Here is a 21,745-nt window from a genome sequence, read left to right on the forward strand (position 1 = left end):
CTTCCTCCCATCTCTTTTCATGGTACAGTGATACTAATCAGATTCAGAGAAATGTTGATAAATGAAAACACAACTTACCAGAATCATCAGTGCATGAAAAACATACAAGCCAAACAGAATGCTTTGACTCAATGCAGATGTTTATTGGAACAAATGTGTAGTTACTCACAAGAACAATAGCTTCTGTTGCTAATGAAATTGGCATGATCATTATTGCTAATAACAACATTCATGTTATGGAATCACAGCTTTAGATATACAAACTATATTCCAGGCAGGTGGATTTTTATTTCATAGAATAGGCGATCTAAGAGGCAGCACATTTTGAAGTTGGGATGAGCTGCATTTGGAGGTAATGAGTTTCCTGCCTCTAGATAAGACGGTCCTAATAGACACTCCAAGCCTCTGTGATTCTATGACTCTGAGAAATCTGGGTTTCTTGAACCTTTGCAGAACTGCAAGGGCTGATATATCTAATAAATGCTTGCTGACAAGGGTGAGCTGAAGTTCCACAATGCATTTAGCCATTTCCTCAGAATAAGGATAAAATTGTAGATGAGCACTGGGTGTTATGCTATATGTTGGCAAATTGAACTCCAATAAAAAAAAATAAAAAAATTGTAGTTGGGAAAATAAACAAGATGAATTGGGTGCAACCAGAAGTCAGGATTTTTACACAAATTGAAGTCCTGTAGTTGTCTGATTTTCAGATATTGGGTCTGATCCCAGAATCAGAATAGTGGACTAGTAAACATGTCATTTTTGTGAGAGAAACTAGTGTAATCTGAGGAAAACCTGAGTGGACATTTACTCTTGTCCTCCTTCCACCTGTCTTACCTGTGGAAATGCCCACCCTTCTCAATGGTTAGCGCCAACACCATCTCCCCTGGGATATCTTCCCGATGACCCCTATTCCAATGTTTCCACACCAGAGTGGCCATTCTTTTGGCTCCATGTTGCTCCCAAGGATAGCACTTAGCAGAGTTCATTCTGTTCATGGTAGTCACTTGCATATGTGTCAGTTCTTCCTGTAGGAGATCCTGGAAGGCATGAACCATGCTTCCCTCATCTTGGTATTCTCCATATTAGTCAGCCCAGCCTATCACATGGGAGTACCTAGGCAGTGCTGTGAAATGGGGTTTTGGAGTGTCTTAGAGCAACCCCAAAATTTTGCATTGCAATTCTTTGGTGTCTGAGATAGAGCTCCAGCTTGCTTGACATATATCTGATAAAGTTGGGTACCTACTATCATCTTTACACCACAGACTGTAGGGCACCAAGAGGTTCGATGTCTTGCTCATGGAACCAGAAGCAGGATGTCAATAGCTATCCCTGAGCATTTAGACTATGCCTTAGTCCATGAGTTCTTACCCCTCAGCATTCAGACTAGGGCTTAGTCCATGAGTTCTCACCCCTCACCCCTCTTCCTCCAGCAAGAGATCCTGAATGATTCCCCTAGCTGTAGTGCAGGTAAAGGACTGAACTGTCCCATGAAGACTGATTTTGACAGAACAGAGGACAGGAACTTGGGGCTTCTGATCTCTTGAAGGGTCTAAATCTTAGAGCTCTGGAAGGGATGAGGTCTCTGGAAGCTTCTTGAGAGAGGAGGTGGCTCTAGGAGGGAAGAGGCACTCTGCCTGGGAAATGCTTATGACCCTGCAGGGCTGTGGCATTAAGGGTGAGGGACAGAAGTGAAGAATCAGTGGAGTCAGCTGTGGACATAAGGAGGAGAGTGCAGGGGCCTGGTTCCCAGGTTCCCAGAAAGGGAAGGAGCAGATGCTCTGCTAGGAATGAGGGAAGTTGCCTTGACTAACACTTTGCTGGGCTAAACTCTTGGGAACCAGGGCCTGGTGGACAGAGTGGGTGTGGGGTGAGCATTGCAGCAGATGTAGTATTGGGTCTGCAGCAAAGCCCTATCGAACCTTAAGGTAATTTTTGTCTTTTGGTTACTCATACTTTACTCATCTCATCAGGACAAAATGTCTTCGTTGGATTCTAGACTGTCTTGCATAGAGTCACATGGGAGCTGAGAGCAGAGCTAGTTCTAGAACCTGGCATCTGACTTCCTAGCCACTGTTCCTGATCCCTCCCTCATTCTCATCCTGCTTCTCTCAGGCACTCTCACAGTTTGGTGTCCAGCTCACATTCATAAGCATGTTGCTATGGCACATGCTCTAGGACAAAGAATTTTGTCTCTGCTTTTTTATGAGAACGGGGATTGGGACAGGAAAAAAAAAGTGCATCATAGCAAAGAAGCATAGGATATTTGCAGGCAGATGAAGGAGATGGTCAAGGTTGAGGGGAAGGGTGCATACTGATCAGCCCTAAGACCCAGTGGAATTTGTAAGAACTTCGTCTGCCTTGTAAACACAATGACTTTTTGTTAAGTCATGTTTATTGAGCATTAGGTTATGTCTATACTGTAAGTTCCATGTATATATTAATTAATTTGATCCTCATCAGACGTTTACGAGGTAGGTAAGATATGCCATTTCCATAATATGGAGGAAGAAAGGGGTTCAGAGGTAAAGTCACTTGCCCAGTGATGCAAAGCTAGTTAGTCACTGGGCCTGGATTCAGCCTTACGTGCTGATCACTCAACTACTGGGTGGGCTGAGATGCCCCCTTTATTGGCAGTGAAGATGGGCTAAATGAAGTGGGTCAGGGTGAGGGACGTCCTGCATCAGAGAATTATCCTGTGCTGCTGATTGACCATGGATGATGGTGGGAGGGGTGGGGAATTGAATTCAGTTCCTCATCCTGGTGACCCTCTGGATCCAGTCCTTATTGTGGTAGATGTAGGAATATACCCCGTAGCGGTCCTTCTTTCCACAGTCCTCGCCCCAGGACACTGTGCCCACCAGGTACCACTGGCCTCTCTCCTTGTCCAGGGTCACCATGGGGCCTCCAGAGTCACCGGCACAGGCGTCCTTCCCCCCTAGACGAAGAGGAGATGCGGGTTAAATTGTCCCCTTTCTTAGCCCCAAATCCAAAAGAACCTCCCTTTCCCTACACCTGACTTGTAGTTCAGAGAATCGGACGCGAGGGGGAGCAATAGACCATGTGTCCCAAACCTGGGCTGAGAGTGGTTCGGTCCAGCCTCCTCAGAGCTCAGCAATTTCAGAAAGTGCGGGAAGGTTCGGGACTTTTCTTTTAGAGGGAAAAACTCGGGCTTGGAGAAGGGAATGATGGGAATTCCTTAGCGCTCCTTTCTCTGATGCAGGGGAATTCCCGGTGGAATCCTTCCTCTCTGACCTTCCTCCTTCCTCTCCTCTGACTCCTCCTTCATTCAGACTTCCAGACTGGAGGGTCTCCAGCCCTTCCAGTGCTTGCTGGTGGTGCCCTGTTGTACGCCTTTCTCTCTCTTTTTAAAAAAATTTTATTTACTTATTTATCCATGAGAGACAGAGGGCGGGGGGTGGGAGTGGGGGGAGACACAGGCAGAGTGAGAAGCAAGCTCCCTGCATGGAGCGTGATGTGGGACTCGATCCTAGGACCCCGGGATCATGCCCTGAGCCAAAGGCAGATGCTCAACCATTGAGCCACCCAGGTACCTTCCTTCTTGACTTACCTTCCTTCTCTCCAGCACAGATCATGTCCCTGGTCACTTTCTTCCTCAGAGGGGCATAGGCCTCTTGGCAGGTGTGGTGGTCCACAATTGGGATTTCGATCTGGAAAATAAGGTTACCACTTATCTCCACCCCTGGCTGAGGAGTCCCTCTGCTCTGACACCCCTAGAACTGGCTCCTTAGACCTGGTCTCAGAAAGTACCCTATGGTGCAGGTGAAGAAACACTAAAGAGCCAGGAGATTCATGGTGGGCTACAGTCTCAGTTATGAACTTGCGGTGTGACCTTGAGCAGGTTTTTTGCCTTTTCTGGGCCTCAGTGTTCTCATTTGTAGAATGGAGGTAGTATTTGCCAAGCACATTCATGATTTCAAATGTGGGAATGTATACAAAACCTATGGTCAGTCTTCTTTCCCCACATTCCTACAAATGCTGGCTGCGGGACCTGTGGCACTTAGTGTAATTACTGCCTTTTAGACCTCTGAGACTGCTTCCTCATCTGAAGAATGGAAGTCACAATATTTGACACACTAAACACATGCAATGGTACAGAGGAGATGACTGAGAGATGCCTTGTAAACTACAAGCGCTGTAGAAATGTTAAGTACCGTAGGGGTTACTCTGCTCACCTTACAGCAGGCATTTACTTACTTTCTCCCTCACTATAGTATGAGCTTTTAGACACTTCTACTTACATAGCTTGGAATATAGTCAATACTCAGGGAAAAAGATATATTTTTTATATATAAAGACATCGTGATTATTATCGCTCTTGGGGCCTGGGGGTAAATGTCGGAGTAGAAGTCTGGAACAAAATGGGGAAACACGTGAGTCTCATTTACCCAAACCAAGAACTGAATGAATCACATGCCCCAAAAGTTTAGCTTCTGTTGAACCTCACTCTTTAGGTCCCTCCTGGGCCACGGCCTTCCCAGATAGGTGGGAGGAGAGAGTCAGGGCAGGGTGGTCATGAGCACATATTCTCAGCAAACCACCAAGTGCCGGCTTCACCTCTGTTTATCGTTCAGGAACTGATCAAGTGTCATTTCCTTTGGGGAGTCCTTCTGGACCCGAAAACGAGGTTGGATTTCCTGTTATATATTTTGGAGCTTCCCGCACTTCTTCCTCATCACATTTATCATGTTGCTGACTCCTTTTGTCCTTCTCACTTGACTATCAGCACAAGGAGGCGGGGGACCCAATGTGTCACCCCCTCTCCCAGCATACCTAGATACCTAGTGGCTAGCACAAGGTCTGGTACATGGGAGGCACCGAATAAATACCTGGGAGCTAATGAAGGGAGGGGTGAATGGTTGTCACAAATCCCAAATTTTAAAGTATGTGAAAATAACATGTTGAAGGATGCAGAAATTAGCTGTGATAGTTACCAACCCCAGTCATGTCAGAGCCAGGCAGCTCTTGGGGGACACCTAGCTAGCATCACCCTTAACTTTGCAGCTTGAGATACTATACAAGGCTCTAGAGAGACAAAGGACCTAAGATCACCCAGCAAGTTTGTAGGAGCCAGTACTTGGAGCCACGGCTCCTTACTTCCAGTGCAGTATTCCTTTATGAAATGATGTAAATGTGAACTTGTAAATGCAACCATCAAGTTCGTTACTGCGAGAACTGTAGCTCTCAGGAGGCCATTCTTTAGCTCATTCTTGGTTACTCCAGTATGTGAATCCTTATGGTATACAGATGGATCACCTTCTGGGGCAGCCAAGCCTGCTGTTTTTTGGAAGAATTTCCATCACCTGAGCCTTTAATATACTATAGAAACATTGAACAATGTTTAGAGATAGAGCCCCACGTTGAGCAGACCAAGCTTGTTGGGATTCAAAGTCCCAGTGATCTTTGGAGGTGAGTTGGGGCCCCTGGTGTCTCTCTTTCACCCACCCCCGTGCCCAAGACTCTGAATCCCTGAGAAGCAGCATGGAGCAAGAGGGTGGATGCAGGGCAGACACATCGCTCTCTATAGGACATAAATTGAACTTCACCTCCATCAGGGTCTCTGGGAACCTTTGCAAGAACTGCTTCCCCCAGCCACTGACGATGACAATGGCCCCTGGAGGAAAGAAGACAGAGTGAGAGAAGAGTGGCCATCTGTGGGGTTTTCAGAGGGTTGCATCTTGCTCCATCACTCTCTGCCTGTGAAGGAAGGACGAAATCTCACCCCCCTCCACTGAGAGAAAGGCAGCATGGTGGGAGGAGGACCGCTGGGCTGGACCTTACCTGCAACAGAGGTTTGGACTTTTGTTTCTAGGTTGATTTGTTGTCCATTACCTCGCACTCCGCTCCAGCACAGAACCTAGGCTCCACGAAGGGAGGAGTCTCAGCTATCTCACCACTGCTGTATCCCCGCGCCTACTGGTAGTGCTGGCACATAGGAGGTGCTCAGTCAGTAATTGTGAAAAATGTAAAGGTTCAGCTTAGTTCACAATGTGCTGTGCTGCTTTGGTGAGGCCCCACTCCTCCCTCCTCTGCTGAGCCTCTGCTTCCCTGTCCATAAAACAGAAAAGAAGAGGCTCGATTTGATATTCTCTAAAACCTTCTTCCAGCTAAAGAAGATATCCTTTTAGATATCCTAGAAGTCTGTGAAGTTGGCAGCTGTTGGGACAAATGTGGAATTGGGCTGAGCACTGATGGAGCAATCATTTCTTCATTTGAAAAAGAGTCTGGCTATTGAAAACAGCATTGAATGTTAAAGTAGGTAAACCTGGCTTCTAGCCCCAGCTATGCTTCTTCCAAGTTGTATCTTGGGTAAGTCACTTCATGTTGCTAGGCCTCAGTTTTCTCATCTGGAAAATGGGACTACAGTATCGTTTTTCACAAGGCTTTTATACATAGTAAATAAATTAATGAAAGCAGAGCAACAACTGGCATATGGTGGGCACATAGCACCTGATAAATTAGAACCATACCTTTGCCTTTCTTATTGGCTTGGTTCTATTGAGCCATTTTCTGTAACTTGTTTGAACACAAGAAGGTTAGCTCCAACACAGCACCACTGAATTTAGAACAAGATGAAAAGGAAGCTGATATATTTGAGTGTATTATTTTACTTAAATATCACAGCCACCCTATGGGGTGTTATCCTCAGTGTACAGGTAAAGGACTTGAGGTTTGAACACTGCCTCCACATCACCCAATTGGGAAGTGACAGTTCATGGGGTTTTGAACCTGTGCTGGTGATTTAGCTATTGTCCCTCATCTCCAGACTTACTCTTTTGCTCTGCTTTGTGATGCTGCAGATGAGACTCTGCAGTAGCAGTTCTGCTTCATCGGGGAGGGTGAGGGTTCCCCAAAATAGGAGGCGTTTCCAGGAAGGTTTGCTGTTCCTTTTGGCATTGCCGTAGCCCTGGGGCCGAGTCCCAGCTATTCCCCCAGCATATTAGCACGGGGCCCCTCTGCAGGCTTCTGAGTCCCTTTTCTAATTTCTAGATTCTGTGACTCCACCCTCTTCCCCTGTGTCCCCCTAGCTCCAGGAAAGGTGGTTCTTTCCTGCAGGTGCTATGCATTATGTTAGCATCCCCTTTATTGCCCTAGTCCTCCAATGCCCTGTATTAAATTCTCTCTCTTGCAATAACTAGTCTGGTCTCTGTTTTCTCATCTGGACCCTGACTCATTCAGTATTGACAGCACTGACCAAGCCTCGTCTCTACTGTGCACTGCCCTTAACCAGTTCTGACCTAGCTCTTTGAGGGGAGGCAGCTGGGGGATCACGCAGACACTGTCAGCTGGCTCGGTTGGCACCAGAGCCTCACCAGTGCTGGAGAAGTCCCTGTGGAGGCACCTGCTGCTCTGCAGACATGGGATGAGGGTGGTTGGGGCAGAGTACCTTCCTCTGGGGGCTCCTCAGGCAGACAGATGGGCATCACAAAGTCATTCAGCACCGGGCTCTCCAACAGCTCCACCAGAGCCACGTCATTCTCAAATGTGTTGGGGTCATACAGAGGATGGAGGAAGATGCGTTTGACCCTGAGATGCTGTTCATTCCCATCTGACCGGCGCCTCCAATGCTTGCCTGGGTAAGAGAAGGCGTATGAGGCGTGGGGATAATGCAGGCACGGAAGGTGAGATCACCCCTTGTTCCCTATTGCCCCTTGTCCCATCCAGGCTGTTTTCAGCCTTGTCCCTTTGCTGCCCCTCGCTCCCCTTTTCCTAACCATCCCACCCTACGTGCCCTTCCCCAAGTATTCTCATGGGTTCCCACCTCTGTCTTTCTTCTTAAGCTGTTCCCATTGCCTTATAATACTCATTCTGATGCTCATTGCCATGTGTTCAAACCATATCATCACATTTCAGTGCCTGGGTCATGTGTTCCCTCCTCCATGAAGTCTTTATGATTCCTGAGTCAGATTCTTCAGTTAGAAGTCTCTTTCTTGTGAATTCCCAATGGCACCTTATCTGTTCCTCTCCTATAGAACTTACTGCTTCCTATCTGATAATACTAGAGGTCTCTGTGATCATATTTTATTCCTTTATTAAGCTGTAAGTTCCTTGGGGGCAGGGACTAGGTCTTAATTATAGTATGTTCTTAGATCCTGGCCTAGTGTCAGTAGGCCGAACCAAAGGTACATGCTGAATCAAACTGAATCAGCTGATGGTCTAGAATTCATAAAAGAGAAGGTAAGCTTGGATTGTCTGGAGATGACTTACTTGAAACCATGGATTCATAGAGGCCTGATGTGTTTTTAGAATTATCTAGACTGGGCTTTTATTTTACTATTATAGAAACGGAGGCCTAGACTTCAGTGACTTGCTCGTGGTCTTGCCGCCTGAAAATCATAGCCTTGGGCTTGGACTCAGGCCCCTCAACTCCGGTTCATTCTTCATCCCAAGGGTCCTGCCCTGATAAATGAGTGAGTGGACACACCTCATGCCCAGAATCACTACTGACTTCAGGCTGCCCCTCTCTCACCCATGATGACTTTGAGGTCAGAAGGTCTGAGCAGGTCTGAGTCATGTAGGGCTGGGTATTCTGAATCGAGTGACTGGTGGAGGCAGTGAGCTGCAGTCACGATCCAGCTAGAGCCTGAGAACAGAATTAAACATATGAACTGCTGTGCATTGCCCTGTCCTGCCTCCCATTGCTTCAGACTACTGCACAGTATTCCTTTCCATTGCATTTCAGAGCCCCACATCAGACACTCATATGACCCTAATCTGAAGGTGAGGAGTTAAATCTGTGATTTCATCTGCCTATTCTAACCAAGAGGCCAAGACTGAACATCTTAAACAGGGTTTTAGGGCTCCCTTAAACCTATGGGCTTGGTGAGCTCCAGATAGCCCAAGGTGGGTCCACAGAAAACCTTGGGCTTACTTGCCACCATTCAGGACTTGTGATCCTGGACCAGCAGGAGCAGCCTCATTTGGGAACTTTTTAGAAATCCAGAGTCTCAGGCTCTACCTCAGATCTACCAAAATAGAATCTGTATTCAGTAGTAAAATCTGACGATTTTAACAAGACCCTCAAGTAATCCCTATTCACATTAAAGTTTGAAAAACACTGATCTAGCTTGGGGCTGTCCTCACCTGACTCCACTGCTGGGGAGGGCAGTCAGTGAGAGGTGAGGCTGGCAGTATGGGGGCTGCCCAGGCAGATGTGGATGCATGTGGCCTTCTTCCTCAGTGATGAAATGAGACCAAGAACTGTCCAGGGGCTCTAGGTTGCTATTAATTTTTCCTATGATGTCAGAACTGGGATGGCCCTTTGATCATCAGGGCCAAACTGTGGCAGGAAGAGCCATCAGCCATTTCTTTCCCACCCTCGCTCCCACTCCCACCCACACTCTCTCCATTGCAAAATCCTGACAATCTTATTTCCTAATGCTTTTGAATCTGCCTTACTGCCATCCCTTGTCCCCTGTCCTTATTCTGAGGTTAATGACTTCCCTCTCCACAATTGCAATAGCCACCTCACTGAAATCCTGGCTTTAGGATTTACTCTCTTTGGAACCTGTTGTTCCCCCTGGGGAGAACAGCCTTATAGATCTGCAGCAGCCTTCAGGATAGATTTAAATTCCTTAGATGGTATTCAGGGCTTTTGTAAGTGTCTCTTCCCTGACTTCTCCAGGGTGAGTTTTCTGGTTCTCTCTGGTCCCACAGCCCTGGTACACCTTGACTTTGAGCCTCATGTAAGTGCCTTGTGATCAATGTTTCAGGGTCTAATTCCTCAACTTAGTCCTTCCCAGTGCCTGAGACTGACCAGGATTTCACACATGTTTGTTGATGAAGGAGCAACTAGAGCAGAAACACATGTCTTCTAGCTCCATGTAAGGGCTCTTCCTACCACACTGTCCTTCTGGGTCTCACTACTAGTGTGGAGAGTGATTCTGGATGAAGAAATCTTGGTCAGTCTCAAAGAAGATGGTTGTATTCTTTGGGTTTCACCCTGCCCACTAATCCTGGGTTCCCCATCCTTTCCATATCTCCTTACCTAGAAGGGACCCCCCACAGAAGGGCTGCTCATTTGGGTATGACAGCATGGCAATCCAGGGGGTGATTCCTTTCTGGGCTGGGCGTCCATTGACGATCCTGGCCATCAGCTTCCGGGAGAACTTGGGGACCCCACACACTGCAGTCAAAGGACGGAGGGACAGATCACACTCTGGTTTGTCTTGCTCTTTGCCAGAGCTACCAGCTCAGTACCCTCCCTTAGGAACATCTATTATTTTTGATTTCTTCTCAGCATTCATTGCTCTTTTAAGTAACAGCACCCCAGTTTTTCTCTGGGATCCACTCTTCCTCCATTCTTAGTCCTTATGTCCTGAGGTGGAATAATCTTACCTCTGATTCTAGAGGTAGGAAAGTGACTGAGACCTGATAAATTAAATCCTCATCCTCTGGGGACAACAATTGCTCAGAGATGGGAATGTAATCCCAGGCAGCCCCTGAAGGTCTGCCTTGGGAATTTTGCTAAACATATTAGAAAAGAGAAGGTGTTTCTCTGTTGGGGTTGCTAAACTGGTGACGATAAGCCAAGATCTGTCAATGATCACTTCATGGGGAGTCTTCTGAGAATGATGCTAGTAGTGGAAAAAAGTAGGTCTCGATGATGAAGAGTGAAGCAAGAGGGAGATTGTATCCTGATATTTGAACTCCTTGATCTAACCATCCTGAAGCCTTGTGATATGGGCTTTTCAGCTATGTGAGCCTATAATCCTATAATCCTCTCTCTCTCTCTCTCTCTCCCTTCCGTAAGCTGTTTGTATTGGGTTTCTTTCACACGAATGAAAAAGTTCTAATAAAGACTTTTCATGCTCTACCCACAGAGAAGTCCTTCTTCAGGGTCTTGGGGGGTTGAAGACCCCTACAAGTGTCTTCCTGCTCCATCTTGTTTCCACTGACGCACAGCACCTTACAGCTGAACAGCCTTTGGAGACCATCTAGTTCATCCCTCTCATTGTACAGCTAAGGAAACTGAGGCCCTACGAAAGGATAAACTTGCCAAAAGTTACCCTATGAGTTAGTGGTGAAGCTCTAATTCTAGGCCTCCTGACTTCTGAGCTTTTCCTACCCTGGCCAGGACCACTAACTCTTACCTATGTGACTTCCCAGAGCACTCATACCCTAAGCTGGATCCAGGTAGCCATCTGCTTTCTTTGTAGCTATCACCAAGCTGCTGGGTAGGGCAAGGATGCATCTTTAGCATCTCCTAGTAGCTTCATTCTACATGCCCTTGGCTACTGCCTGCTAGTGTCCTGTACCCATTCTCAGTAGAATCTCAGAGCCCACTGGACTGGAACTCCCTCAAGCATCCTCTCTCCATCTGCCCCCCTGTAAACTTTTTTCTCTTCAGAAGTAATTCTGGACTCTGGTTCTCCTCAGTTTCACACTCCTGGGGACCTGGCTTGGGGGATTCTCACCCCTCTGCAGTATCTTGAATCTCTCCTTTGCCTACACCTTTAAAACATAGCCAAGTCTTCTTACCCTAAATACCATGCTTCCACTTTCCTGGCTTCTCATCCATTTTGTAGTCTTTCCCTCTCCTCCTTTCCATGTCCAAGCTTCTGGAAAGAGGAGTTGACACTCAATCTCCACATCCTTCCCTCTCCTTTGGAAGTGGATTTGGAAGAAGGAAGTGCCGGCTCTGCACACACTTGGAAATAAAGTAGCTATTTGGATATTTAATAGATCCACAATCATAGATGGAGGTAGAATGGCTCTGGGCCCATACGTGGGACATCAACAGTGATATTTACATGTGTAGGAAGATACTATTTGAATTTTTCTCTCATGTATTCTTCATCTCCAGGAATTCCCCCTTGCCCTCTGGCTCCCTATTATTAAAGCTGGAGTATCCATTGTTTTAGGTGAGGCTGGATGCAACTTTAAATTTTGAAAGAGCAAAGCAGAAACCAAAGTTGGAAGTGCACATTTTTTTTTTGAAGAGTCAGGGATTGTGGTAAAAGATTTGTATGTTTCAAGGAGCCAAAACCCAGAGAACTAAGCACATAATCACATGATTTTTATATTAAGTCATAGAGAAAAGAGGATGTAAGGATAGTTTCCTGCTTCAGGAGAGAGATAAAACCTAGGAGAAGTCTGGAGACAAAGTGGGGAAAGGAGAGAGGGAGGGAGAGAGGGAAGAGAGAGAAGAAAGTGGGAGAAGGAGTGAGAGGAGGAGAAGGAGGAGGGGAGAAGAAAGAAGAAGGGGGGAGGAGGAGGGGGAAGAAAGGGAAGAGAAGGGGAAGGGGGGAAGAAGAGGAGGGAAGAAGAAAGAAGGAGGAGGAGGGAGAGGAGGAGGAGGAGGAGAGAGGGAGGGAGAGCTGGAGACTTTAAACACAGCAGGCGGCCTGCTTCCTGGATCCTCTCAGAGTTGACAATAGAGGCTGGATTCTTGTCCCTGGGGAATGTCCTGACAGAGGACTGTTCTTCAGAGTGTCCTGGCATTGGCACTCTTGACTACTTAAGCCCTCCTGATGCTCCCTCCTTGGCTTCTGAAGCACTTCTCTTCCTGTATTTCTGACCTTTCTTTTTGGTGTCCTTCCTGGGGTTTCTCTTCTCTCCACGCCTTCCATGCTGAAATACCCTTGAGCAGTACTTGGCCCTCTCTTCTGCACACTTTTGGTAGATACTACCAGTCTCCTCCTGTGCCACCCTACCACCTCTGTATATCCTGATTTCAAATCCATGTCTCTGAACTTCCCTGTCCTCTGAGCGATTCCTTTCTTGCTTATTCCTTCCTTACATCTCCCCCTGGATTGCTCATGATCTTCTCCCCTCTGACATTCCAGATGTCTGAGAATGCCCACATAGACTGCACTCCTTTTGCCTCTGTTTTTTTTAACCTCCATATTCAATCAGCCCCTAAGCTGGTAAAAAATCACCAGAGAAGCAGAGAGTAATATATTTCCTCCATCCCATGTCATAGGGTGCTTTCCATGTAGCCATGTAGCCTCATGATACCTCAGTGTCTCCATACATCTTTACACAAAATCCTAATATCTAGAAAGGAAAAATCTGAAACATAGTAGAACTCAAGACATAAGACAGGCTAATCCTCAAGACCAGCTACATATAAAACGTCAAGCATAATTTGGGATTCTTTTAGTTTTCAATAGTGTAAAAAACATGATGTTTCAATGATAATATGAACCCCAAACAAAGGTAAACCACGAGGACATCCATGGAGAGGCCTCACTAACAGGTTAGCTGTGCACCACCAGCTCCCCTCGCCTCCCCACACCTGCACCCTTTCATATGATGTCTATACACCAAGCTCTGCTGAATGCACTACTTGGATGTTTTAAACTCCCCCTGTGCCCACTCCCCCTTAGCCCTAAGTCTGGTGGGTTCTCATCGTCTCTCTCCAGAGTGCCTGCAGCAGCTTTCCCCCACTTCTCACATCCTGCTGCCCATCTTCAGGTCTGCCCATTCAGAATTCCCTGTGGATGAGACCCAGGAATCTGCATTTCTAATGAGCATTCCAGGGGATTGTGATATACTCCCAATTAGAGAATCACTGGTTACAGGACAGAGCGTGAACATAGTATGGCCTTCAAGACTCTTTCCATTCGCCCCGATTCTCCACCGCTCCTGCTCCACTTATACACGCTTCCCTGCTTGATCTTCATCCACCCTGGCTTCTCTCCTGTCTCCTGGTACATTCTCTGCAGCCTCTCTGCAAAGCTCTTGAGATCCCCTTCAGTCCTGTGCCTCTCTCTCACCTTTAAGCCCCTGCGGTGCCACAACCTCTACTCCTCTTATGACACTTCTCTGCTTTCACCTGTGTGAGACCTAAATGCATGGGACCCTGCCTTGCATGCTTGTTTGGGCTCTTTGAAGTCAAGGTCTTGGCTGAAATGGCAGGCACTTCAGTAAGGCACGTGTAGCCTGGGGGGACACATGTCCATAATAAACTCCATTCCTCATTACCCTTTCTTGGATGATGCCCAGATGACAAAATTTGTGACTTTTCTGTAATGGGAGAGATAGTAGCTTAACAAGGGGCAGTTTCTCTTCAAAAAGTCAAAATAGGGATCCCTGGGTGGTTCAGCGGTTTGGCACCTGCCTTCGGCCCAGGGCATGGTCCTGGAGTCCCGGGATCGAGTCCCACATTGGGCTCCCTGCATGGAACCTGCTTCTCCTCTGTCTGTGTCTCTGCCTCTCTGTGTCTTTCATGAATGAATAAATAAAAATTTTTTTAAAAAAAAGTCAAAATAAACAAACACCAACAACAATCAAACCCCAGAATGAAGGCTATTGGCTATCCACAGAGAGTTTATTTCCACTTAAATCCCTGACAAGAGAAACAGAGCATAGACGCGCCTTGCAGAGTAGTGAAGCTTATGTTATAAAGTATGCAAAATACAGTATCCTCTACATGCACTGTTCATAGACAAAGGAGTGTGCTTTCATGAACCGAAAAGTGGACACCTTCCAATCATTCTCTTGGAATCCCTCTCAGGGGCTGCCTTTCTCTGATGGAGAGTCCCCAGAAGAGCAAGCTCTGGGGAGGAGGAACACAATCAGCCTGTGAGGGCTAGAGAGAGGCTGCTGGCAATCAGAAGACTGAATGCTAGAGATAGAAGGACCCTGAAGGAGATCTAATGTCTTCTTTTTAGAGATGGGGAAACAGGCCTACACAAAGGGAGTGTGATTTGTGAGAGGTTATACAGCCAGCTCGGGGCATTGCTGAGGCTAGAACCCAGCACTCTGGGCTGTGTCTCTTTTCATTGCCTTTCATGGGCAAGTCTCTGTTTCCCTTGTCTCGCTTCTGGAAACATGAGGAGTGGGTCACTCTGAACATCCATGCCAGGTGGGTTCTCTGAAGAGCTCAGACTACAAGTATGCTGGGCAGTCTGGTGGGGTCAGGTTACTTCCAATGTCTTGAACCCACTCCTTCTTCCATTTTCCTGCCTAGAAACACAGTGGGGCATGGTGTGGGCCTTCTCTTTTTCCAAGGATCCAGTTGAGTCTCTGTGTCTGAGGCTGGGGTTCAGGTTGTCTTTTCAGATGATACACTTCAAAGTTGGAAGCTTGCTTCCTATTGTCTGGAGTGGCAGCTGTAGACACCCATGTTGTCAGCTGGTATTGGAGAGTGACATATGAGTCTAAATGATGTGTTCAGAATTGACAATAGGAATTTATCAGGGATGAGGAACCTCCCACTGATAGTCTCTTCCCCCTAGTCACCATAAACCTTCCCAGCTTTCTCTTTTTCCTTTAATAGAGAGATTTCCTTTACTAGAGAACACAGGGATGAGGCTTGGACTACAAGAAGCTTTTGGGAGAGAAATCCAAGGGACAAAAGTATCCCAAGACATTCCGCTGGGAAACTAGATCCCAGGCTTTGGGGGGTCTGATCCCTGTCTCCTAAAGCCTAAGCACTTTCCCCCAAGAAGGGACTAGACTTGTCTGTGCCAAGGGCCAATCTGGGAAAATATATGGACTTAGCTTTCAGCTCAACATAAGGAAAGATTGTCTAACAATCAGGTCCATGTACGGCACACTAACAGTGGGACGGAAAGGTTTGATAAGTGAGTAGGAGTGCATAAGGCCACCAAGGTCAAGCACTCCTGGAGAGGAGTGCTGGGATTGGCCAGAGGTCTAGCCCCCTCATTGTACTGTTGGGGAGAGTGAGGCCTATAGAGGGGAAGGGGCTTGCTCAGGGCCATGGACTTAGGCCTCTTGCGTGCAGCCTTTCCCTGTACCACACCGCTGCCTCTCAGAGCCCTAGGGGCTGTCTAGTGAGGATGGGAACAGTGTGTTCCATTCCATTTGGTCTGGTAAGTAACATGGAGTGTGCCATCGGAAGTGTGTGTATAGCCTCACTCAGGCTAGGGGAGGGCAGGTAGGCCCTGAGGAAGTCAGTCGGCTCACCGTTCCACTTGGAGGTCCCCCAGACCTTGTGGGGAGCCCATCTGTTCCCACAGCCAGTCCACATAGTTGGAGACCTTCGTGTAGACCCCATAGACCTGCTTGCTGCCACATTCTTCAGGGCCCCCCCAGGACACCAGGCCTTGGGCCACCCAGCGCTGGCTCAAGTCATCCAGAATGACAAAGGCCCCGCCACTGTCTCCGAGGCACGTGTCCTTGCCGCCCTCGTAGTAGCCAGCACAGAACATGTTCTCTGTGACGCTGTAGTTCCCTGACCGGGACTCGTAGCTGGTTTTACATTCAGCATATGGTACCACAGGTAACTTGACATACTGCAGGACATCTGACAAGGTCCGTGTGCCACTGCTGATGATCTCGTCCACTGTCACATTGGGATTGGAGATACCCCAGCCAGCTACCAAGCCCAGCATATGGGGCTCTGGGCCTTCAGGCTCAGGACTTGGCAGGCAAATGGGCATGACGTGGGGTCCGAGGGGCACAGGCTCCCGTAGCTGCACCAGAGCTATGTCATGGTTGTAGTTCTGGATATTGAAGTCCGGGTGGAGCACCACTTGTGCAGCTGAGCTGTTGACAGCCCCCGATTTGTCCCGCACATCATGCAGGCCCAGGTAGACGGTGACATGCTCCTTGGAGACCGGTGTCACTGTGTTGTCTCTTCGCTGGGAGCGCAGCACGTGGGCTGCTGTGAGGATCCAGGACTCAGAGAGCAGGGCCCCACTCCCAAACCACTTGTCATTTGGCACCCTCGAGGTGTCCTCCACCACTATCAGGGCCTGCCATGGAAAGAGGCCGGGCTCAGCATTCCGGCCCCCGATGATTCTCTTGACCAGGTTTGGCAGAGAGCGGGAGGGCTGACCGCACACTAAGGAGGAGGGAATGGGAAGAAGAGACAGAGACTGGTCAGATCAGCCACATGAAAAGAGCCACTGAAAGAAATTCACATATCAGCCACTGTAGATTATGCCACCATGAGACCCTACCCTACATCACAATGCCATGGAAGCCCGGGAGAGTTCCACACAGGTGTTACCTTTGACCTAAGTCTTTCTGGTTGGCTTATGTGTGGTCTGGCCCTTCTGTAGCCAGTGCCATCTATGGACCAGACCACTTCATGCATGGGCCGTCACCATCCTGCATCATTTCCAGTCAAGGACACTTTGGCCTGGATGATCTCATATTCCAGAATTGGCTCATGCAGGGGATACTTAGAAAAACCATAGATCATGGGCTTTGGGAGATGGAAGGAAACTAAAAGACTATCTAACATGTCACAGCAAACACTGGACTGGGCGGGGAGATACCTGGGACCTTGATCTGGCTTTTCTCTCCTAGGTCCCATATGACTCTGGGTAAGTAAATTTGGACTTAAATTTTTGATCTGCTAAATGAGACAGTTGGTCAGTATGATCTCTGTGGATCTTTCAAATTCCAAATTCCCTCAATTTTTATTTCATTTCCCCTGGCCACCTCCATTTTATGGTGAGTAAAACTTTCCATAGGTTAAATAATTAGCCCAAGGTCACGTGGTTATGAAGTTAACAGGGGCATTAGAAGAGGGCTTAACTAGATTCTAAGATCAATGTCTTATCCTGTATCTCACAGTTCCTCATTACATATACAAATCATGGTCATGGACTCTGTAACTTTTTCTTCTTTGGCCTAAAGGACTCATGCTGTGAGTGCATGCCCAGGCCATCCAGGTTTAGGAAAAGGTGGCATGATCTACAAGCAATGATGCAAAGGCCCAGCTCTGAGGCACCCATCATTGCACCCAGGAACCCTGTAGTACCTTCAGGGGAAGAAGAAAGGTCTGATCAAGCTTCATTCCACTGAGTTGCACCCCGAGCATGCACATGCATCACCAGCCTCCTGCAGCCAAATGCCTTTGGCCCATGAGCAGGGGGTCTTCAGTACCACTCCTCTGCTGGCTAAGAACAAGCTTACATGAGCCTTCCCAGCAAGGTTCTTAGGCCTAGGAGGTAAGCGTGGTGTGAGTGTGGGCTTCCTTTTGGTTGCAAGTGGCCAGGCTATAATCTTTGGTCCCGGACACTTTCAGTGATCCTTTAAAGACTAAGGAACATTTGACTTTTCTTGGCAACTTTGAGAGGTCAGGCTTTCAGCAACCTAATGCTTTTCAGATGCTCTTCTTCCTGATGCCAAAGGCTTCTTACATGATTCTTAAGCACTCTGTCATTCACACCAGGCCAGATGTGAGCTGGCCTTTGCTAACTTTTTGGGGCCTGGTCTTTCAGAGTTGAAGGCCAGACTCTCAGCTACAAGCCACAGACTATGGAGTGACATCTCAAAGTGATCTGTGACTGGCCCTGCACAATAGTTCATTTAGTGCTGAAAGGCCCTCATCTGGTTAAAGCCGGGCCTGTGGCTGAGTCCATGCTTACAACAAAGCCAGCGCTGAGAGGTGTTTTTCTCCACTGTCAGAGCTGGGGAAGCTTGGAGAACCACTAATTTACAGATGCAGAAATCGAGGTTCAGAGAAGGCAAGTGACATACTCAAAGACATTAGTGACAGAGCCAGAAGTAGAGCCCATTTCTTCTAGCTCTTGCTGCATTTTCTCCACTAAAGTCTGTTTTTCTTCTTGATATGCTTTTGTCCTTTCAAGAGGTTGAATGATGCAACAGGCCTTGAGAGAGCTCATCGAAATGAGGCCATTCTTTTTTGGCTGCTACCATTCTCCATCCAGTCTTTCCTGGAACAAAGGAATCTTCTTGAAAGAAGCCAGATTTGGCCTCTTGAGCACTGGAGGTACTAAGAAGGGCCCTTAAAACAAAATGTGATATTCTAGAATTCTGGGTCCATGAGGATGGCATGAAACATAATCAGAGTCAGGAATGGCTTAGCTTGTGTTGATTAAAAAAAAAAAAAAAGTCTTGGCTTCAGCTTCCAGCTCTGCCCCTAACTTTGTGGATAATCTTTGACAAATCATTACACCTCACTGAGCCTCTGTTTTTCTCACATGTAAAATGAAGGGCAAATATGGCTAATAAGGTTCCTTGGAAGGTGTATATTATGATGCTAGATAAAATCGCTTTCTCCATTCCAGCTTGCTTCTGTGTTCAATTTTGGTGTTTTAGGAGGAAAGAATTTAGAAATCTCTGGCATGGTCCAATGGTAAACCATGGTTCTTTCCAATACCAGGTATTAAAAGAATTTCATGACTCCCTGTATCTAAGATGCTTTGTATAAATATAGAGGGTAATGACCACCATGGGTCATAGAACGTTATGGATCACCTGGTCCTGCTCTGTCACTTCTGAGGTATGGGATCCTAGCCTCAGAGAGGTGAGATTACTTGCTAAAGATCACAGTAAGAAAATGGACTAGGACCCAAGCCCCTGACTCCCAGCTCAATACCTCTTCCCCTTCCAGAGGTTGTAGCATGGCTGCCTAGGATGGAATCCAGCTGAAATGCTGTTTCCTTTGGCCCACATGGTACCTAACTCTTCTTATCTTAACTCCCTAAGTGGGAGTTAGGTTTTTCAGTTCACCGCATTCCATCTTCTCTGAGGGTTCACCAACTATGCTCTAGGGTGTGCTCTGGGCTAAGAGTAAATGAGATGATGGGGATCAGCAGAGTTTGAGTGGGCTGACCTTTCTTCTGCTCCACCTCCTTCAAGTTCTTTATTAGGCTTCATAAAGCCCTCCCAAGTGAAGTCTTCCTAACCAGTCCTCACCCCTCCATTCCCAGATTATCACACACAGTAAATGCCTCCTTCTCTAGGATCTCATAGCAATTGTGATGGCCAACATGGAATGCTAACATTTTCTTTGGTTCTTAAGGGTAATGGTAGACAACACCACAGTCTTTCCATTTTGACATCTAAATCTAACCTCTAGAAGCTTACTGAGGGGATATTGAGGGTTACTAAAATGTACCATTCAAATAATACACTATCTTAGTTTACCCAACACTCTAATTCAGTAAAATACAAATGCCACCCAACATAGAACTACACTGCAGAGCTCCTGCTGTTCTGCTGAATGTGCAGACAGGACCTACATCACTCCTCAGTGCTGTCCTAAATGGTTATATCTTTCAGTGAATTCTGTTTGATTAATTAAATCAATTCCACTATTCTTGCTTTTATTAAAAGTGTAAATTACTATGCCATGACTCTTAAATTTTTTGGTGTGGATTATTTGTTTCATCCTACAGTGTGCATTTGAGGCTATAATTTTCTAGTTAAGTTGATTTGAATGTAAGTGTGTACTATGATTGCAATACAAATCACCCATGCTTTTAATGCTAAAGCAAATATCCACAAAATGTCTCCCAAATCTCTACTCACAGTGACACTTTCTATTCACAGAATTCTTTTTTCATTTTAAAGTAGGGTCAGTAGGTGAACCATGGGGTTGTAGCAGTCAGTAAGACTTGAACACGTTGCTCTTTGGAAGAACTTCTTACTCTGTCCTATAGTTATTTGTTGTCTTAAGTTGCTCATCTCCCCTACAGCACAGTGAGTGTTTGAGGACGAGGTGCCCACTTTCCTGATTTCCCTGGTGCACAGCAGGTGTACACACAAACTGTTGGAGGGAAAACCTGGTGGGAAGGGAGCAGAACTGCAGAGACAGGAGACAGGAAGGCTCTTGATGTGATAGCACAGGCTGAGTGTAGAGGCTGGTTGGTTTGCAAAGGCTAGAGGCTGGGCTTCTCTATTTTTGGCTCTCTGAGGTATCTCTTAACAAAGAACCAAAGCATCATGCTCCCCATCCCCACCCCATCAACAGCCAGAGAACCTTGGGTGGGAGACTAGGAGGCAGAGGACTGGAGGGTCAGGTACCTGGCAGGCAGGTGGGCTGGCTTCTCCCCAGTACTTCATTCATCCAGACTCCTTGGGCAGAACAGGTATATATGCCTGGGAGAGTGAAAAAAGGTGGGAGAAGAGGGAGAAAAGTGTTGATTTGTAGCACATGGAATATAGATCTGGGTTCTTAATTCTTCTATGGACTGCTGCAAGACTTCCACATCGTCTCTCTGATGCCATTCTCTTTAAGCCAGTTCTCCCTGCAACCTGAAGAATCTTTCCAAAATGGGAATCTATGCTTCCCTTCTGCTCAGAATCATCAGTGGCTCCCCATTGCCCTCAAAAACAAACAGCATGCTCTTCAGCATGGTGCCTGCAGGTCTGCATAATTGGACTCCTGCCTACCTGGGGGCTGCTTCCTCCCCTGGGCCGGCCCAGCCCCTGGCAGGCACTTCCTCCCTCTCAGGCACCAGGCTCCCACAGTTCTCTGTGGCACACTTACCTTCCTTCCTTTCCCCACTTCATAAACTCTTTAATAAACCATGCTTATGTCCACTATCTCATCTGAGTCTTATATTAGCCCTGTGAATTATATTGCTGTTGCTCTTGTGAAAAGCAAGGACTTGGAAACTTAGAGAAATTGGAAGAATTTTCTTAGGAGCAGTCTGTGGCAGACGCAGAACTGATGGGCCTTACCATCTCCCTGAGGGCTCCTTCTCTGCCAGGGGCTCTGGGTGTACATGTGAAGGTGCTGGGATGCCATGTGGCTTAATCCCTGGGATGGCAGCCTGAGGCAGGGGGAGGTGAGGTATGGCCCCAAATGTTTCTCCTCCCAGTTTCTCTCAAACTTCAGCCAGTGGCCTGACTGCTGCAGCCCCCAGTCCAACCCTGAGACCCAAATGGTGTGAGGTGGGAGAGGGCTCACCTGTGATATTGTGGAGCATCTTATAGTAGGGCTGCTGGCAGGAGTATTGGATCTCAGATTTATATGTGGTAAGGTTGTTGCTGGTGGAGAAGGTGATCAGCCCATGTTTCAGCTCTGCTGGGGCTCCACAGTCCGCAA

The 21,745-nt window shown here is 47.2% G+C and overlaps 1 protein-coding gene across 3 annotated transcripts in view; it reads right to left on the reverse strand.

Moving 5' to 3' along the window:
- Nucleotides 1–218: 218 nt before the first annotated feature.
- MASP1 (MBL associated serine protease 1) overlaps nt 219–21,745 on the reverse strand; it is a 61,358-nt gene continuing 39,831 nt past the window's right edge. Inside the window, exons 8-15 of one of the 3 annotated variants that reach the window (XM_055308374.1) lie at nt 21,608–21,745; nt 20,719–20,793; nt 10,010–10,147; nt 8,492–8,605; nt 7,409–7,594; nt 5,568–5,635; nt 3,572–3,671; nt 219–2,938 (exon numbers count right to left, since the gene is read on the reverse strand). In XM_055308374.1, the coding sequence (XP_055164349.1) occupies nt 2,748–2,938; nt 3,572–3,671; nt 5,568–5,635; nt 7,409–7,594; nt 8,492–8,605; nt 10,010–10,147; nt 20,719–20,793; nt 21,608–21,745 (1,010 nt within the window). In that variant the 3' untranslated portion in view covers nt 219–2,747. Of the gene's footprint in view, nt 2,939–3,571; nt 3,672–5,567; nt 5,636–7,408; nt 7,595–8,491; nt 8,606–10,009; nt 10,148–14,277; nt 16,778–20,718; nt 20,794–21,607 lie in introns of those variants that run through there. The other 2 variants (XM_055308373.1, XM_055308372.1) reach the window with 2 other exon arrangements.

This window comes from Nyctereutes procyonoides, unplaced genomic scaffold (assembly GCF_905146905.1).
Source record: "Nyctereutes procyonoides isolate TBG_1078 unplaced genomic scaffold, NYPRO_anot_genome, whole genome shotgun sequence".
Taxonomy (NCBI): domain Eukaryota; kingdom Metazoa; phylum Chordata; class Mammalia; order Carnivora; family Canidae; genus Nyctereutes; species Nyctereutes procyonoides.